This window comes from Nipponia nippon, unplaced genomic scaffold (genome assembly GCF_047370975.1).
Source record: "Nipponia nippon isolate SJK-2023a ecotype South Korea unplaced genomic scaffold, ASM4737097v1 scaffold_3, whole genome shotgun sequence".
Lineage (NCBI taxonomy): Eukaryota > Metazoa > Chordata > Aves > Pelecaniformes > Threskiornithidae > Nipponia > Nipponia nippon.
In genome coordinates, this window is record NW_028262347.1 from 105,688,440 (window position 1) to 105,705,294 (window position 16,855).

The window sequence follows — 16,855 nt, forward strand, 5'->3', positions numbered from 1 at the left end:
GGATCAGAAATCCGGAAAAGAATAGAAAAAATCACTAAAGCTGACCAGGACTAATCCCTACATCTAGGTATGTTTGCTTTTAACTAAGCTATTCCTGATGCATGAGGAGAGAGAGGCACAAAGCAGCCACAGTTGTGTTTTTGACAAGGATGAGCTGCCACATATGCTTGCCATATTTTCCCATTGGTTTTAGTTGGCCAAATATGCCTTTGATGATGAAGGCGAATCTTGGGACTCCTGTTTTCAGCTCAGAACATCTTCCTACATACTTAAAAAACAGAGACTAGAAAACATTTGAGGGCATTTAGTATTTTACCTTAACACTGCATGAGGTATGATCAATAAGAGTCACTTCATTTAGTATCTCATCATCTCACAGTTCTCCTGAGCTGCAGTCAGAAATCAGAGTAGTACCTGGCTAGGAAACTTCCAGTGTACCCTCCCTTGCAGTGAAAAGGGGGGTCCTCAATGTGCAGGGAGGGGGGAACTTTGCTGCAGAAACTGATAAAGCTTGAGATGAGTCCTAACGCAAAGGGCAAAGCACATTCACAGAGTAAAGATCAGACAACTTCCAGCATGGGCAACATGCTCTGCCTGTGGTTTCTTAAGGAATGGGAGGATAGGGGGAAAGGGCATTTTTTCAGTTCCTGTCTCAGATTACAGAAGCCAGTAAAATTCTTGCTGCTGACTTCCATGCAGCCAAATAGGGTATGCTGGTGTATGTTCACATGCAAATGCCACTCCTGATACTGTGAAGTATATTTGATGAAAAGATGCTAAATCAGCATTAGAGACTATTTATAGACAAGTTCATAACCAAAGCCCTGGATCGGCACATTCCCAGTCTCTGGGGAAGTTCAGATCAAATCTGAATTTTGTTGTCTCAGGCATGCATAAACCTAACCAGCCACAGCTGCAGCCAGTGTCGGGTTTTTGTTAATGCAGAACAAAAATGCCCAGAGCCTTGGCTCCGGGACTGCTTTTGTTTATCTGATCTCTTTCGAGAGCCCGAGCCTGCCTTTCACGTAAGAAGCAGATGGAGAAACAAAAAAGAGTGAAGGCCACAAAACCGTTCTGGGTGAGCATTGTCTTGCCAGCTTGGGGAGCAGAATGAGAGCAAGCCGGGCTCTTTGTCAGAGCCCCTGACTCCATGAGGGAGGAGCACAGCTCCAGGGAAAGGATTTCAGCTCCCATTAGCAGCACAACCAGTTGGAGCTGCCAGAGGGAGGGGGGTGCCCGGCTCAGTCACCACGCATCTCCCACCTGCTTTGCCATGAGTTCACGTGGCTACCAGACCCCCAAAATTCAGTGCCCACCATTTTTGCAGATAAGGCTCACATGGGCTCAGGGGGCTGTGTGTGTGCAAGGACCCATTGCACACAGGGCTGTGGCTGCCATGTTGGGCAGACTGAGTGCGTAGCATAGCTCAGCAGCTTTGCAGCAGCCTTGATTACCCATAATTGCAGCCTGCTGGGGTTGGAGATTTTTGTGGCCTACCCCTGTTGACCTTCTTGCCTGTCTTATGTTTCCACCAGCCCCGCCCCCCCTCCCCAATCCTCAGTGGGGCTCGAGGAGATACAGAGGAAGTATTAGCAGCAGGGAGGGAAGAAAAAACTAACTTCAGAAACAGAGAGGGAGAAGGGGTCTTATGATCCTTCAGGCAAGCCTCCTAAAAATCAATAGTTGTGTTTGAAGCCTGATGACTCCAGTGTTTTCATAGGTGTAGGATTTGCCATAGAATTTCTCTTTGCTAAATTCTTGAGCTCTAGCATCTTATCTTGCATGGCTTTTACTTTGTTTCTATGCATTAGATGACTTCTCTTTGAGATAGCAACAATAAGTTCAGATCCTGCCCCACATGTCAACCAATGTTTGAGCACTGACTCCAGTGGAATTTACTCAGCATTTCTACCCTGCTACCCGAGATCTAAAAGGGGTTCCAACAAACGATGGCTTACCTTTGAATTAGGCAAAGATTGAAATTCTCAAGCTAGAAACGGGAAACTGAGGCACAGAACACACCCTTGTCTCTAGTCAACTAATGAAGCAGTAGCAACCTAGGGATGGGAATTCTGACAGCCCAATCCCATATTCTCCTGACCATTAGATGGCTGAGCTGATTAGAAACCAGGTATAGACAAGCTTAGCCCCTCTTAAAATGACCCTGCAATGAAATTCTCCATAGTGTTTAACCAGTAAGCACTTTTATTGTTGATTTTGAATCCATTAAGACTACATTATGTTGGAGTATAAAACTTTGGCTACATCTCCCACATTTGCTTGCAGGCATTACATTTGCAAGGTTTTCTCAGAAAAATGGAGCAGGCGCATAAAATGCATAAAGGTTATATGATTATAACGTGGAAGCAGCATGTCGGTTACAGAAATTTGTACCACATGTACCAGTAACAAACCCACACCCCTATGTAAAACTTCTTTGTCCCTCAAAAATCCAACTGCTTCCTCTGTCCCTCATCTCCATGCCCCAGCTGTCTATCAGCCCACATCCCCACTGTTTCTGAAAACGCACATCTTTTTGTAGAAAAAGTTTAGTACAGTACATTTTTTCCCTTAAAAACTACAACATTTCTCCTTCACTACCCCCTCCCCCCCCCCCACGAAAAATCTATCATAATCTACACATCTCTTCAAGCACTGTTATATGTTAGGAATCTCTACTGCATTATTCAAAAGTATCAGACCAGTAACAAACTTCTAAACAAACTAGGATGACCCAAAAATTCCCCTTCCCCAAAACTACAGAGAACTGAAAATGCTATACTGCATATCACACTTGCATGCATGTATCCTGAGCCACCTGTATTTATTCACCTTAAGCCCCTTTTAATAAATAACTGTCCAGCAGTAACATCCAGAAGTGTGCTGTCTCCTCCAAATTAAACTCTATATTTACAGAAGTAGGGCTGTTTTCTCAGTGAAATGTGTTTTTTTAAAAAAACAAAACAAAATAACAACAATAAAAACAGCAAACGATTAAAGAGAGAAAGCATATTACTGATCATGTTGTCTAAAGACCAACAGGAGTAAAAAGCATCAGGAGCACCAGGTGCACATGCATTTGAACTGGTACAGTTCATGAAATAATGTCATTCATTGTTATGCTCGCTCATTCAGATGAGGAGCAGATTCTTTTCCTTTCTTTTTTTCCCTTTTTACATTTAGGACCGTCTGCTCTGCAGGCTACTCCCACAGATGGCAATACATGCACTGAGGTTGAAAGATGGCCATAAATATGCTTTGATCAATGTGGTTCTGTATCAGCTTTAAACACATGGGGTTTCCCTCCCTGCTGCTTTGCACCTTGTGTCATTTCACATCTGTGCTAAGTGTGAGCCAAAGGTCTAATGCGGAAGCATTAGACGCTCACTTTCTGCAAGTTTCAAATGATGCTATATGCTGGAAAATACAGGGGAATCATCCCACATGAGAACACTTCTTAGCAGTGTAACTACTGTAATCACAACTGACATACAAGCATACCGAAACAAATGTTGAAATATCAAGCCAGTTAGAGGGATTTTGTCCCTTCATTTATTTTGAGCCTGCTTTCAGCTGACAGATGCCAGTATTACTGCCTTGATTTCAGTTGGCCTATGTTGATTTACACCAGGTAAGGATCTAGCTCAACAGACGGTAAAATAGCAACCAGTTTCTCCTACTACACTGTTATAGTGCCTGAAATCCCCGTAAATGGGTCCATTTCCACACAGCCAAAAGGCCTTTCTGTAGCCAGTGCAGCATATTTACTGCCCCACCTTTGCAAAGGCAATTCAATTCAGGTTCACTTTCTCTTCTTCCCACTTTACCGACAAACTAAACCTGCAGTGCTCCCACCACAGAAGCTGCAGCCAAAACTTGAGTTACACACCAAATGCTTAATTGTACATAGTGAAAATGCAGAGAACTCCATTTATGTTGAATCTAATTTTCAAATTCACGGTGCTTCCTGCTTTATCATATACGGATCTGATCACCTGGAAGCCCAAACCACTCCTATCCTTGCTGCACTTGCAAGTTATGCAGAAAGTGTTACTATCTGTTATCTCCGCAAGACTGGCTATTCCAGCAAAGAATACTCCCCTCAACTGCAAACAACAGGCATGTTGGATGTGTGGTCGTGAGAAGCCCTCCCTAAGCCAACACCTCCATTCTCACTGGAAGTGAGTCAGATCCTACCAACGTTAACATCAATGCCAATCTGCAACAACTCTACTGACCCCTCTCAAGGTCTGTACAGGTGAAAGACAATACAAAATCTGTCTCCCAGGCTTCTTCATTAGCTGAAGTTTACTCCTAACCCATCAATTCAACTTTATTAGCAGATTCTAATTCTGTAAGCAAGTTTTCCGTTTTATTATTACATCATTTGTGGGCTCCACCATTGTTTCAATTTCATCACCACCTACTGATAAGAGACTTGGCATCTACAGAGCAGTGGTATTCCCCACTCCCACAAGCAGCTAAACCTCAAATGCCATGTTTCACTGGTGTCAAAAGCAGAGCTTCACCAGAGCTGCAGTGGAAAATTGGACATGTTTTAGTTTCACCTTTCAGCTGAAAGAAATGGAGATAATAAGTGATGACTGTGTGTCGCACTGGCTGCAAAAGGCCTTTCCATTCATAGGAGTGCTACTCTCCGAGCAATTTTTGTAAAGGAAGAGAAACCAAACAAAAACCTACACAGTTCCCACACACAAACACAGACACACGCACACACATACACACACTCTTCTCTCTCCTCCAAACAGATATCCATTCTTATGGACCAAATTATGCAGACCCTATTCAAGTGACTAAAAAGAATGAGGATAGGGTTGAGTGCATCCCAATTCTCCTTTCTGATCACAATGAATTCACAGGTCAGCAAAGTACTTGGGCATAAAGATGTTCCTCTTGACCTGCAGGACATTTTAATGCATGCAGAAGTGCTCTGCTGGCTCAGGCCTAAATTAGGAACAGCTCCAAGGCCAGCTGGCACCCACGAGTGTGATTCCACTACCTGCACCAATATACATGAGGTAAGAGCATAACTCAAGAGAGCAGAGCAGTGCAAGAGGAGAAAGAGGCTCTGTGGTTCTTCTGAGTTTATCTTTGACAGCCTCAGCTGCATACACACGGCATGTCACAGTGATCAGCATAGACCGATGAGAGCTTGGTATGGTGTTCTGCAAGTGGGACTTCCACTGGAGATAGTAAGCCTGATTTCTATTTGTACCAGCGCAACTTTATATGTCCGTAACAACTGCATGAAGAGGCCTTAAATCTGGAGTAACTGCACAATACAGTTAGTATTTTCTCTTTGACTTATGTGCCAATAACTACTGTGATGTGCTACACACCCACACCTACACACAGACGGAGAGATAAGTATATACTGTGTCATAATGCAACATAAACATTATTTCTACAGCTATCCTAATAACACAGCCAGTGCCAAAGCGAACCAGCATAGGGATTTGCAGCCACGCTCTCCAATACGATAGGTAGTGGTAGAGAAAAAGCAAGCTCAGGTGTTATTTTGATTCACTAGGGAATGATCTGGGCACAACCCACTCAGGTATTGCTTAGTGAACACTATTCATGGGCTGTCCCGCAGTCCCGCGTCATAAATTCCCACCTCTGTGTGGGTGCTCACATCACTTTCTGATGACACACAGAATTGAGGTCATGGGCGAGCAGTCACTATGTTTGGGAAATCCTCTAGCCAAATACTATACAAAACAGGGATAAAACCTCATACTGACACATCACGCCATGCCTCTCAACCACAGGTAGACTGCAAGGTTACATATTAGTGGGATCTGGGCTGTCTAAAGAAAGAGCTACTCATAGAGGAATTCATGTTTGAATCACAAGAGGATCTAGTTCTGCTTGGCAGTAAGATCAAAAGGAAATTTATCTACTTAAATAGCAATGGAATCAGTCCCTCAATGCTGCTGATATAACACATGCTGTTTGCATATTACAGCATTCATACTCAAATTACATGTATATTTGCTCCATTTTGGACCATGTTTTCTGTAAATGAAAACTAAACACCTAGCCAAAATGTTTTTTTTTCAAAATTCCTCTGAACCTGAACCCAGGTCTTGTTCAAGGTCTGGATTTCTAGAACCAACATCTGGCCTTCAGAGGCTATCCTATGCAACCAAGTCTAAACATATGCAGAGATTGTAGGCTCAAAACTGATTTTCTCAGGAGAGAAAAATACTTCTCTTCTATGCTATAGATTACTATTGCTAGATTATTGGCACATAGTCTCATCTTACCTCATTATTGTTATAGCCTTCTTATAAACTTTCATGGAAATTCCACCTGCAGAACCAAAGGCAGAAAGTTATCTTTGCAATTATTGTTCCATATTAACATCTGGATGCATTACCATTGGGGAAAAGAAAGCAAATTCCTCAATGAACTATGTTTAACCAACTTGCAGATGGCAGCTATCAAAACAACTGATGCACATGTACCGGCTAAAGTTATTAATGAATGATCTGACATACCAAGTCAGACAAATGTCATATGTAAATAGATCTTCAAATGTATACATACAAAAGCTGCTACTGTATCTAGATGATCATTTTGGTTTGTTTCTATACCCCATAGCTCTGAATCTATCCACTGAATGTTTACTCAGCACGTGTGGTATAAATATATTCATACACTAAAATTGACACTTGGCAATTTTTCTTTTTTTTTTTCTTTCTTCTTTTTTTGCTGACCAGCAACAAATTCTGATATCTTTAACTGTAAACCAATACTCAATAAATATGCCGTGTTCAGCAAAGAGACATGTTTTGTCAATCAGGGTTTTGCTGCACTCTAAGCCATGGGCTGCGGGGGTGGGCGTGAAGGAGGAGGTCCAGGAGGGGCTCGGGATGGGGGTGGTCCAGGAGGTGGCTGCCTGGAAGGGGGCTGCAGAGACACAGGAGGAGAAGGATTCCTTGGAACATTGTTGAGAGGAACATCATCGCGCCGTGGCAGCTTCGGCGGTGGGCTGTAAGGGGCAGAGGTTCCATCCGATTTCACCCGAGTGAAGTTTATGCATCTTCCCTAGAGGTAAAGAGAAATTCATTATTCATAAAAAGCAGGCATTTTGACTCATCAGCAGCTAGCCAAAGAGACTATAAGCAGAGGGGCCATGCTGCACTTAGAGATCTTCATCCAATATCATTCACTGTGTCCTAGACATGGCATTCAGGTCACGCTGTACTGAAGGTCAGCACTAGAAACCAATGCTTTCCTTGGGTTTCAGAACTCCTGCCTACGGAGAATAGCTTAGGACTGGTTTAAACCAAAAGGGACCCCAGTGTAACCTTGCTCACATGTGCCCTCTGCTCTGCTACTAGATCTATGCAGAACATGCCTAAAGCCACAGCTCCACCAAAGTCATGGCTGCCTTGGTGAGATCCCTGACTGACAAAGCTGTGCTTGAAAAAAACTCATAGCAGAGACAGGATTATACCAGAGGAACAACATTAGCAAAGACACCATCTGTAGCTTTCCTTTTCACCGTGATGCTAGCCTAGCTTGTGTCCATGCTTTGAACACTACACTGGGATAGTACATCTGTCTTCTGTGCTCCAAATGTAGATATGGCTTCCTTCACAAACACCAACAAGGTGTAGGACTTGCACAAAGGGGTCTCCAATGAGTGTGCTTCCAGAATGGATGTGGAATACAGGCAGGCAGAACCTGATGGGAGAACTGTGGATGGAGTGGACCCTAAGTTTTTTTACAAAGTGCCCCACTATTTCTGGGCAATTTCTTTCTATTACTCCCACTAAATCCTGCAGACACAACCTTGTGTGAGGAGATGCAACACTTGGCATCACTGTCTCCACGTCCTCACCTAGGGAGGTGGGAGGAGAAGCTTATGCAAGAACGCAGCTGCCACAAGCTTGGCAGAAGCCTGCACCTGGAAGTCAAAAAGGCCTTTCAACATCATGTACAAAGGCTGGAGACAAAGACTGCCTGAAAAGGCCAACAGCCCATTTACAGGAGCTGGAATGTGGTTTCCAAATAAGTAACTGTGGGCTGGAAAGTACCCATCCCATCAGTGAACTCCATTTACCAGCACCTTTTCCTTTGCACAGCAGGCCTGTTTTGTTCCACGTAGCAACCATCCTAATAAAAATGACCTCTACAGTTTAGCATGGAGGGGGATGTTACCTGTTTCTCTCTTTCCAAGGCAAACACTAGCTGAGGGAAATGGAAAAAACCTGTTTGGTTTGTTTAGAAAATATCTGCCCCAGAAGGCATCTTCCCTCCATTGTTTTGAAAGACCCACAGAGCCATGATGCCCAGCCAGAGGTTTAGGCTGTGTGCTGGAATCAACAAACCAAATTCAGCTCAAGGTTATGCCAACATCCGCGAAGAAAAATTCAGGAGAAGGGCTCCAGATTTAGAAAAGCTTTTCTCAGAGCTAAGCAGCTGTAGATGACAATCCTCACAGCTACCAATGGCTGTGATAACAGGGGAATACAAGAACCCACACCAACGACAGACTGCTGCTCAGTGCTGCCTGGCGTGAGGAAACTCTGAAGGTGTTTAGCGAATGGGCTGAGTTTCTGTGGCAAACCCACAAATCACAGTTTGCTCTGGAATTCAGGCAAGAGCCATCACAGCTGAACCACAACTATCTGTTTTGTTAAGTGACTCCCAATGCCTGCACCTTCATTTATGAAAACTATTCCTTTAAAAAGAAGAGAATCACTTAAGTCTATGGTTTCTCTGAAGAAAGTCAAGCAGAGTATCAAGAGAAGCTTGTGTAAGCTCCAGAGAGCTCAGAAAATGATTCAACAAATGTACTAACGCCCAAATGGTACCACCCTACCACTTTCCTGGATTGAATGGCTCAGGGCTGCAAGAGCTCAGTTGCAGCCAAGAGCTGTTTGAACAGGCATGTTGTTGCCTGTATGTGCGACATACTCAGCAGTTCTCAGTCCCAGCTTTCACCATCACAAGTTTGTCACTACACTTAAACAACAGCCTCAATAAGTAGGATAAAATCCCCTTTCTAAAAAAACAGGCTAGTTACAGCAGATTTTGGTTCTGAAGCAGGGTCAAGGCAATACTATTTTAGGGCCAGAGCCTCTGCATGGGGGTATCAAAGGGCAAAAGCCAAGGTCTTGGTTACTTCTGCAACAAAGATAAACCATTGGATCAAGAAAACCCCCAAATCAGTGCTTTGCTCTACTCCATCAGGGAACTCAAATCCTCACCAGCATTGCAGCGAGCAGCCATCTTGTCCGTTTACAACAGCCATTTGTATTCTGCTGTGCTCTATGGTATTCAGAACACATTTGGAAATTCAGCAACATTTACTGCTATGCAGTGAACATACAGAAATATTTGATAGCTGTACTGCAAATATATTTAAGAAAACAGCCTTGATAAAGTTAAAAATTTAGAACAGCTAAATAATCACCCAGGACACAAAAAAAAAAGATTAAAAAAGTCAGAGGTATTCAGTTGAGATGCAACATATGTGAAGGGAAAAATTAAGAACAGAACAATCTCCCTTATAGTAAATGCAAAGCTGCAAACGCAACACTAGTGCTTTTGCCTACAAGCCTTTCCTGCCTCTCTGTTGTGTCTCTCTCCCAAACATCAATTCCAAATATATTCATAGTCTATAATCAAAGGGGATCCCATAAATCTGTTTGCATTACTTTCACTTCAGTTAAAGTGATAGGCGACGTCAAACTGCTGCCAGTTTCTGCCACACTCACTGATTTGTCAGACAGATGGGTAATTTAAAGGCCATGCGCCGCATTGTGTCATGAAAAATACGGTTGGGTTGGGAGAGCCTGACAGATAGAGGCTTGGATGATCGATGTATGTATTGTGACACTTCCTCACAAAAGATTATTGGTGTTAGCCTACAATCTCATATATCAAAGACTGCTGGTGAATAGTGGAGCAAATCCTCCTGAGCATTTCAAGCAGCCATTGATAAAAACGAGGCCAAACTCTTAGCCAGAAAGGCTAAGAAAGGGAAAGGGAGGAACAAATGATAATAAATCATAAGTCATAGTTTGGACTTATCAAGTATGTTTCCTTAAAGGATTTCTAGGTTGAAGAATTAAGCCCTCCACTCATCACACTTTCCTAGTAACAAGAGTGCCCCAGCTATTCTACCTAACACGCACATGCCTCTGGGGTTAGTTTATAAAAAAATCCATGTTTCTCAAATAAATATGCTAACCACAGGTTTTTTAATATTCTGTGTTTGAAAGGATTAAGTTATTTCCTCTCCAAAGGCATATAAAGGCTTTTAAACCATAGAGAACATGGACAGAAATCGGGTATCCTGCACACTCACCTATGCTCTCCCTGCACAGGGGATTAACAGGGGTTAAGAGCCACCACACTTTAGTAGTGGTAACAGTATTTTTTTTCTAGAAGCATGGTATACACCAAGTGTTTTAGGGAAGGTGTCAGAGTTGCAAAGTGCAGTAATACCATGATGATCTCAGGCACAACAGCTGTTGGTAGCTGCTTTATTGTTTTCTAGGAAGCAGATGATCTGCATAAATCCAGTTCTGTCTGGTTTCAGCCCCGCTCCCAGTACAGCATCCCTCAGATGGTGCGACCTGCACCGCGTACTGTCATTCAGGCACCAACTGAAGGTCAGCAATGCGCCATATGGAGTTACGCCCTTACTTCAGCTCACATCTGCACAGTCTTCCTAATGCACAATTATTTTGCCTCCCCATATGTCCATCCACTTGTTAGGCTCTTGTTATGCTGCTTGCCAAATTGGCTTTTCAAAAAGTACAAATACTGAAGCAGCGGGATCTGCCCTTGTCCCGACTCCAGCTTTTATCCCAGTGTAACAATCACATGTGCAATTCAAGCACTTTGTACTTCTAGGCAATGCCTCCTCGACCACCTAGGATGTGTTTTTGTGTGTGGTTTAAGGGGGGGAAGGAGTGGAGGAACCTCTTGAAAGCCACCGCATCTTGTTTCTGGGCTACTTTCATCATAGTGCTCAGTGCATCATTCCCCAGTGCTTGTTCCCCCAAAATCTTTAGCTGCTACTCATCAAGTTTTCAATGGAAAGGAAGAACTTTTAAAAGGATCCAGGCAATGCAAAGAGTGCCATGGGCAAGTCTCTTCACCCATGATACTAAGAGCACTTCAGCAAAAAGAATTTAAAAAATCTGCCCCATCTGCTAGTAGCTGTCCCTTTTCTCTGTCCATTTTAATACACGCATCGGTGTTTATTTAAAAAAAAACAATCCAGTTTCATTTCTGTGCATGCCAGAGTGTTTATGTACACAAAAGTATGTCTGTGTCTTATTTTTAGCTGCACTAGTTGACCTAATAAAAGATATCCTTCCCATTACAAATCTTGCTTGAGTTTTCATTCATTCTTGCTTTTGCTTATGGAGCCTCAGTGCTGCAATTCTGACTAGCAGAGGAGGGTATCTGACTGAGGAAGAGCTGGCTTCACTTAAATGTTAACGGAAATTCCTTGGTCTTTGACTTTGTAAGAATATGATACTTGGCTTTACATTTTAGAATGGATTAAAATAAAGTAATTCCTTTAAAGTTTGAGCATAGCAATCCAAAACACTGGACCACCAAATTAAAAAAATAAAGTAGCTCCCAGTCAAAAGTATTACATTTAGGATGCTGAAATCTGAAATGAACATAATTTCTTTGGGCTCAAATGAGTAGTCACCTTTCTCCCCAATTTTGTTTAGGGATGTCACTGGGATGACTCTGGCAGCTTGCTGTGGACGTGGTTCATCAGCGTGTAGCTTCACTTCCTACATATCTACCGATAGTTCAGTGTAGTGGAGCTCTAAATCTCAAAAGAACAGATTCAGGTTTTTATGCTACCTACAAAACCACAAGAGTGAGCATCTACAAAAAGTCAGAATCGCGTTAGCTACGTGAAGGTTTTGATCCACACGCCTAGAAACCAATGGGATATATACCTTTAAGAACAGTGACTTTTGCAAAAGTTGAATCTTGGAAAAATTAGGGATTACCCTGTCCTCTGATAAAGAACAAAAGTGTTCTAGCAGAAACACCTACACCGAGTATCCTAAAACAGCAGCAGTATGGGAAACTTGTTTAGCAAATGTATTTATGAATGAGGTAGATTACGGATACAGTGATTTTATAGAGAAAGAGCTGAACTGAGGCGGTACCGAGTTCCCTGGGCAAGTGTCAGGATTAGCAGCTGGCTCCTCAGGAGCCAGGACCTATGCGCATCAGCCTTTGCCAAAAGCTTCCTCACACGGCACTGCTTCATGCTGACTGTGCGCTGAACATGTCACGGCTCATTAAAACCTTCATGGATTTTCTGGGAATTGTACTGATTACCCTGCAGCATACAGGCTAGAAATTAGTGAGCCGCTGAAACAGTTTGTCACGTAAAACCTAAGCCTGCCTGGTTTTCAGGCGCATTCAAGGAACTTTTACTAACTCCTACTCTTACATTTGGGATGCAGATATTGTTTTCATGTTGAAAAATAAAGTATTAGAAATGTCAGAGATTCCCATATCAGCAGTTTGGTGGCTGATAATGCTTTCAGGTCAATAAATATGTAATTTATAATTAATTTCTAATTATATTATTTAACAATTAAATTTTAATTATCACCATTAATTATACTGTGGTTATTGCGTTAATCATTAACAATTAATTTATTAACTTGTAATTAATTTTTATATGTAGCCATTTTAAGTTATTAGGTCTCAAATCAAAACATTAAATATCATCAACACAAAAACATTTGTTTGCATGAGAATCTGACTTTTTAAATATTTTCAAGTTTAATAAGTCCCCTCTTGTCAATAACAATTTTTTGGGGATCTATTTGGCAGCTCAGCACTGACGCCTAAAGTGATGGTAATGTAAAACTATGAAGCGATAAGAGAAAATGGGGTTGACTGAAGAGAGGAAGATTTGAAAAGTAAGGTTCAGTAAAGTGGCAGTGTCCAACAATGAAAACATATTTATTATTTTCTTTAGTGCTGCTTTTAAAAAGGAGAATCAGTTCAGCCCATTCGTTATCCAGTGTATTATCTGGCCTCTTTATAAGTAAACTCCTATTGCTTTTACTCCCTCCCTCTGTGATGGAGATATTGGAGGGGAAGGAAATCACTGCATTGTGGACTGTGAATCATTCGTATTGTAACAGTGAGGACCCTATAATGGCCTTAGGTACATCAGATAAATTCAAATCAAAAATTACAAAATGATGAATGCAAATGCACAAAGATGATCCAAGCAGCAGCAGAAAACTGTTTACAGCACAGTGTGAGTGAGGTGGTGCTGCCAAGAGGTGTAACCTACTGGGCTCACTCAATGTGCTTCACACCACAAAAGGAATTTGACTGAGCTTTAAGATGTGGGAGGTAACACAACTTTAAACAGGACACATGTCCTGACCCAGGAAGGGGCAGCTGAGGCACGTGTGGATCCTTCACACAGTCCACAAAGACAGTCTTATAAGCAAATTTTGTGCCTTTTCTCTTAGTTTTTAGCAACCAACCTAAACCACCCACAAGCCCCAGTCACTGGCTCACTGGTGCAGCACCAGGGAGACACAGCACAGAAAGTTAATTCCCTCTTCAGAAACTCTGATGCCTGAGTCACGAACAAAAAGATAGCTGCACATGCGCCAGGAGCAGAGCACACTCTGACGGTGGGACAGAGGTAGGCATTGCCTTAGGCTACTGACACGTTCAGAGTAAAACCTGTTGGCTTAGCTGAGGCATGGCCCACATTGCTGGCCAGAAAGCCCAGGCGAGAGCCGAGATGCCTGAGCGCCTCTCAGAGGGGCAAAGGCGGACCAGCCTTGCTTTGCAAAGGGGCTGGGAGAAGAAATCCTTCAGAAGCCCAGTATGTCCTCAGACACCCTGGCTATGGGAGCCAAATAGCTGAGAAAGTAGGATTTATGTGGTGGGGAAGGGAGGGTAGAGCATGGGAGCTCTTCTTTTGACACCAAGTGTGTGATGACCCCATCCAGGGGAACGCCCCAGGGGTCGAGGGAGGTAGGTTGCCAGGGCAAACTCACAAACAAGCCCATGGCACGCACTGCACACAACAGCAGCAATAAAAGTCTTTCGGTTCACTTGCTGGCCAAGGGAAAAGTCAACAACAACCAAAAGTCTTCATTTTTCAGGTAAAAGAAATATGTCAAAATAAGTTTCACTCAGGCTTCAAACAGATATGTTGTTCAATTTAAAACACCTTTTCTTTGAGTTTTGGACAGAAAAGGTGTTTCAAAATAAAAATTGAAAATATTGAGACTTTTTCAAGGGTTCTATTTTTTCACTTCAGCTAATTCCACTAACACGCAAAAATATTTACAGACCATCTAAAGAAGCAGTTTTTAGCCAAAACAAAGAGAGTCACGTGGAAAATAGTGTCCAGATCTACTAGGGAATTAAGATACAGATAGGAACTCTTTTGCAGTAAGATTAATAGCTGCAGTATCCCAGGCTACTGTAGCTTCTTTAATCAGAATACTGAGAGTTGAATACAATCAAGTACTGATAGGTTCCCAAGACACACACGTCTGCAGACACTACTCCCCAGTTCACAGTCCCAACTGTGCATGACACTGCTTGAAACCAGGGATGGGTCCTCTGGGAGCAGTCTATTCAGTTAGTTTGAAGACCAGTGCAGGAATACACTGAAGAGGAGCGGGCTACTTCCAATTTATGCCTGGAGAAACTAGCCAATAATGAGGAATCTGAGGGAGGAATAGCTCAGCCAGGGAAACTGGCCTCTTCAGCTAGGACCAGGACCCTTGCGCAACATAAACTTTGTGCTGAACACATCCCCACCATCCAGCTCTCACATGCCCGATACCACTTTTCCAGCTTCAGCACACAAGGAAAGTGACATGGAGACATGGAGCAGGTGACATGGAGAACCCATCCCAGTATTGAAGACAGGGCTATTCAAATAATTTGTATCACACTCCATTCATCAGAGAACTGCATGTTACTTCCAGCCCTGCCGTGGCAGGAAAATGCAGCAATGGGCTACAGATATCTCCTGAAAGAATGGCCAGTCACAAGATATCTTGCAGGAATGCACAAAACATCACATGTCTTGGACCTTGCTGAGGTTGTGGCTGAAGTAACACACAGTGCAGATCCATAACAAAGCCTGTTGATTCGGAGCCCTAAAAAAGCTGAAGTGACAAAGGGAACAGAAAAGGATAACACTGGGCATAATCAAAGTTAAGGACTATCAGGCATACTTTATATTTGGTACCAAACTCAAAGTGCAGTCATGCCAGACCAAATCCCACCCAAACCTGAGAGAAAACCTGCATTTAACCTAAACCTGCAGTCACAACACAGGATTTACTGCCTGCCTCTTTTCTGACAGGTTTTATGGATGAAGCTCCCAGAGTGGAGGAAGTGAGGAGAGCCACTCTCAGGTCACGTCATCTGCCCAAGGTTATGCAGCAGCTTTGGGGGAAAAAAAATGGTATTTACAAGTTCAGGACTCGTGACTCACATCCCTTGTTTTAACCACAGCACCGCACATTTCCACACTTGAATGCTGACCAGACTAGAATGTGGTTCAAGAAAAAAACAACAGTGGTTGGTTTGCAAAAGATTTTTCTCTTTCCTTTGGCATTTTCAGGGAAAAGGAAATTGCATTTGTCCATCACCTAGAATGGGGAGGGCTTTGGAGCATAGCAACAAGAGCAACAAACATTTGCTGGGTGCAACAGGCTCAGCCTTGAGGCATCAGCAACTTGCTGGCAGAAGCAAATTAGGCCACAAAGGACCATAACTGGTCTTGCTCAAACTGTAATTAAGTGTCATTGTGCTTTCCAGGGTGAATTATTTGATTGTCTCTTCAGGAGCAAGCTGGGATTATGGTGCGCACAGAGGAAGAGCCCAATGTTCTTTACCCACCTAGAGTATAGGATAATGCTGCAGACTCAGAGAGATTTCTGGTGAAAATGGTTATTATTTTTCCTTGCCTCAGCCAAAAATGTAAGATTCTGGCCCACCACACAGACAAGCTGCCACTTTGTTTAGAGTCTGGAAACAGATACAAGTATCCCCAACCCATCTCTGGGTAACTGGCCCTTAAACAGCTCTGCTGCTACATAAAGCAAGTAGATGGTAAACCCACAGTTGCCAGGTGCCTCTGTGCTTATCTCACAATGATTTTCTTCTCCTGGGATAAGGCTCATACAGTTCATTATCAGTGCTGGCATATTTACAAAGCACAGAAAACCTCTCCTCCCCCCAAACCTCCTATGTCAACTTAGATGGAAGTGCTCCTTGGGACACAAACACCTTATTATTTCTAGGAATGAACACACCAGGGAAGCAACTCAAGTACCAAAGTCCTGACATGGAACTCTACTTCCCATTTCAGGTATGCTAGAGAGACCTAACACTCTATGCAAACATATCCCTGCCATGTTTCCCCTATGCAGCTTGACCAGACTCTCAAGTACCAGCTCTGCATTTTGAAGTTACTCTTCTCCATGAGCACCCCATTGCCACCTCCCTCATACAAACTGTTATACACCCTGGTCTCAACTTACCACAGACAGTAGCCTGTCCCCCAGCAGTATTAAAAACCCAGGTACACCTCCTTTCATGTTTCAAAGCTCTGTTCCACTCAGAGTGCCTGGCCTTTAGCATTGCAAGAAGCGACACCGCTCTTGGTAGGCTTTGCTTTAAAGTTTCTGTATATCCCACTCCTTAAAGTTATCAGCCAGTGAAGACTGAGGTGTCTACTTGGGTAATTACGTTCCCTAGAAGAAACCCAAAAAGGAGGGGAAAAGAAGGGATATGTTTACATGCCAAAAAAAAAAAAAAAAAA

The 16,855-nt window shown here is 42.9% G+C and overlaps 1 protein-coding gene across 2 annotated transcripts in view; it reads right to left on the reverse strand.

Annotated features, from left to right (window-relative positions):
- ANTXRL (ANTXR like) overlaps nt 1–16,855 on the reverse strand; it is a 76,061-nt gene that overhangs the window by 11,305 nt on the left and 47,901 nt on the right. Inside the window, exon 18 of one of the 2 annotated variants that reach the window (XR_015706486.1) lies at nt 6,291–7,074. Coding sequence is in view for 1 of the 2 variants with exons in the window: in XM_009466647.2 (XP_009464922.1) it covers nt 6,844–7,074 (231 nt within the window). In the remaining variant the exon portion in view is untranslated. Of the gene's footprint in view, nt 1–2,187; nt 7,075–16,855 lie in introns of those variants that run through there. The other variant, XM_009466647.2, reaches the window with a different exon arrangement.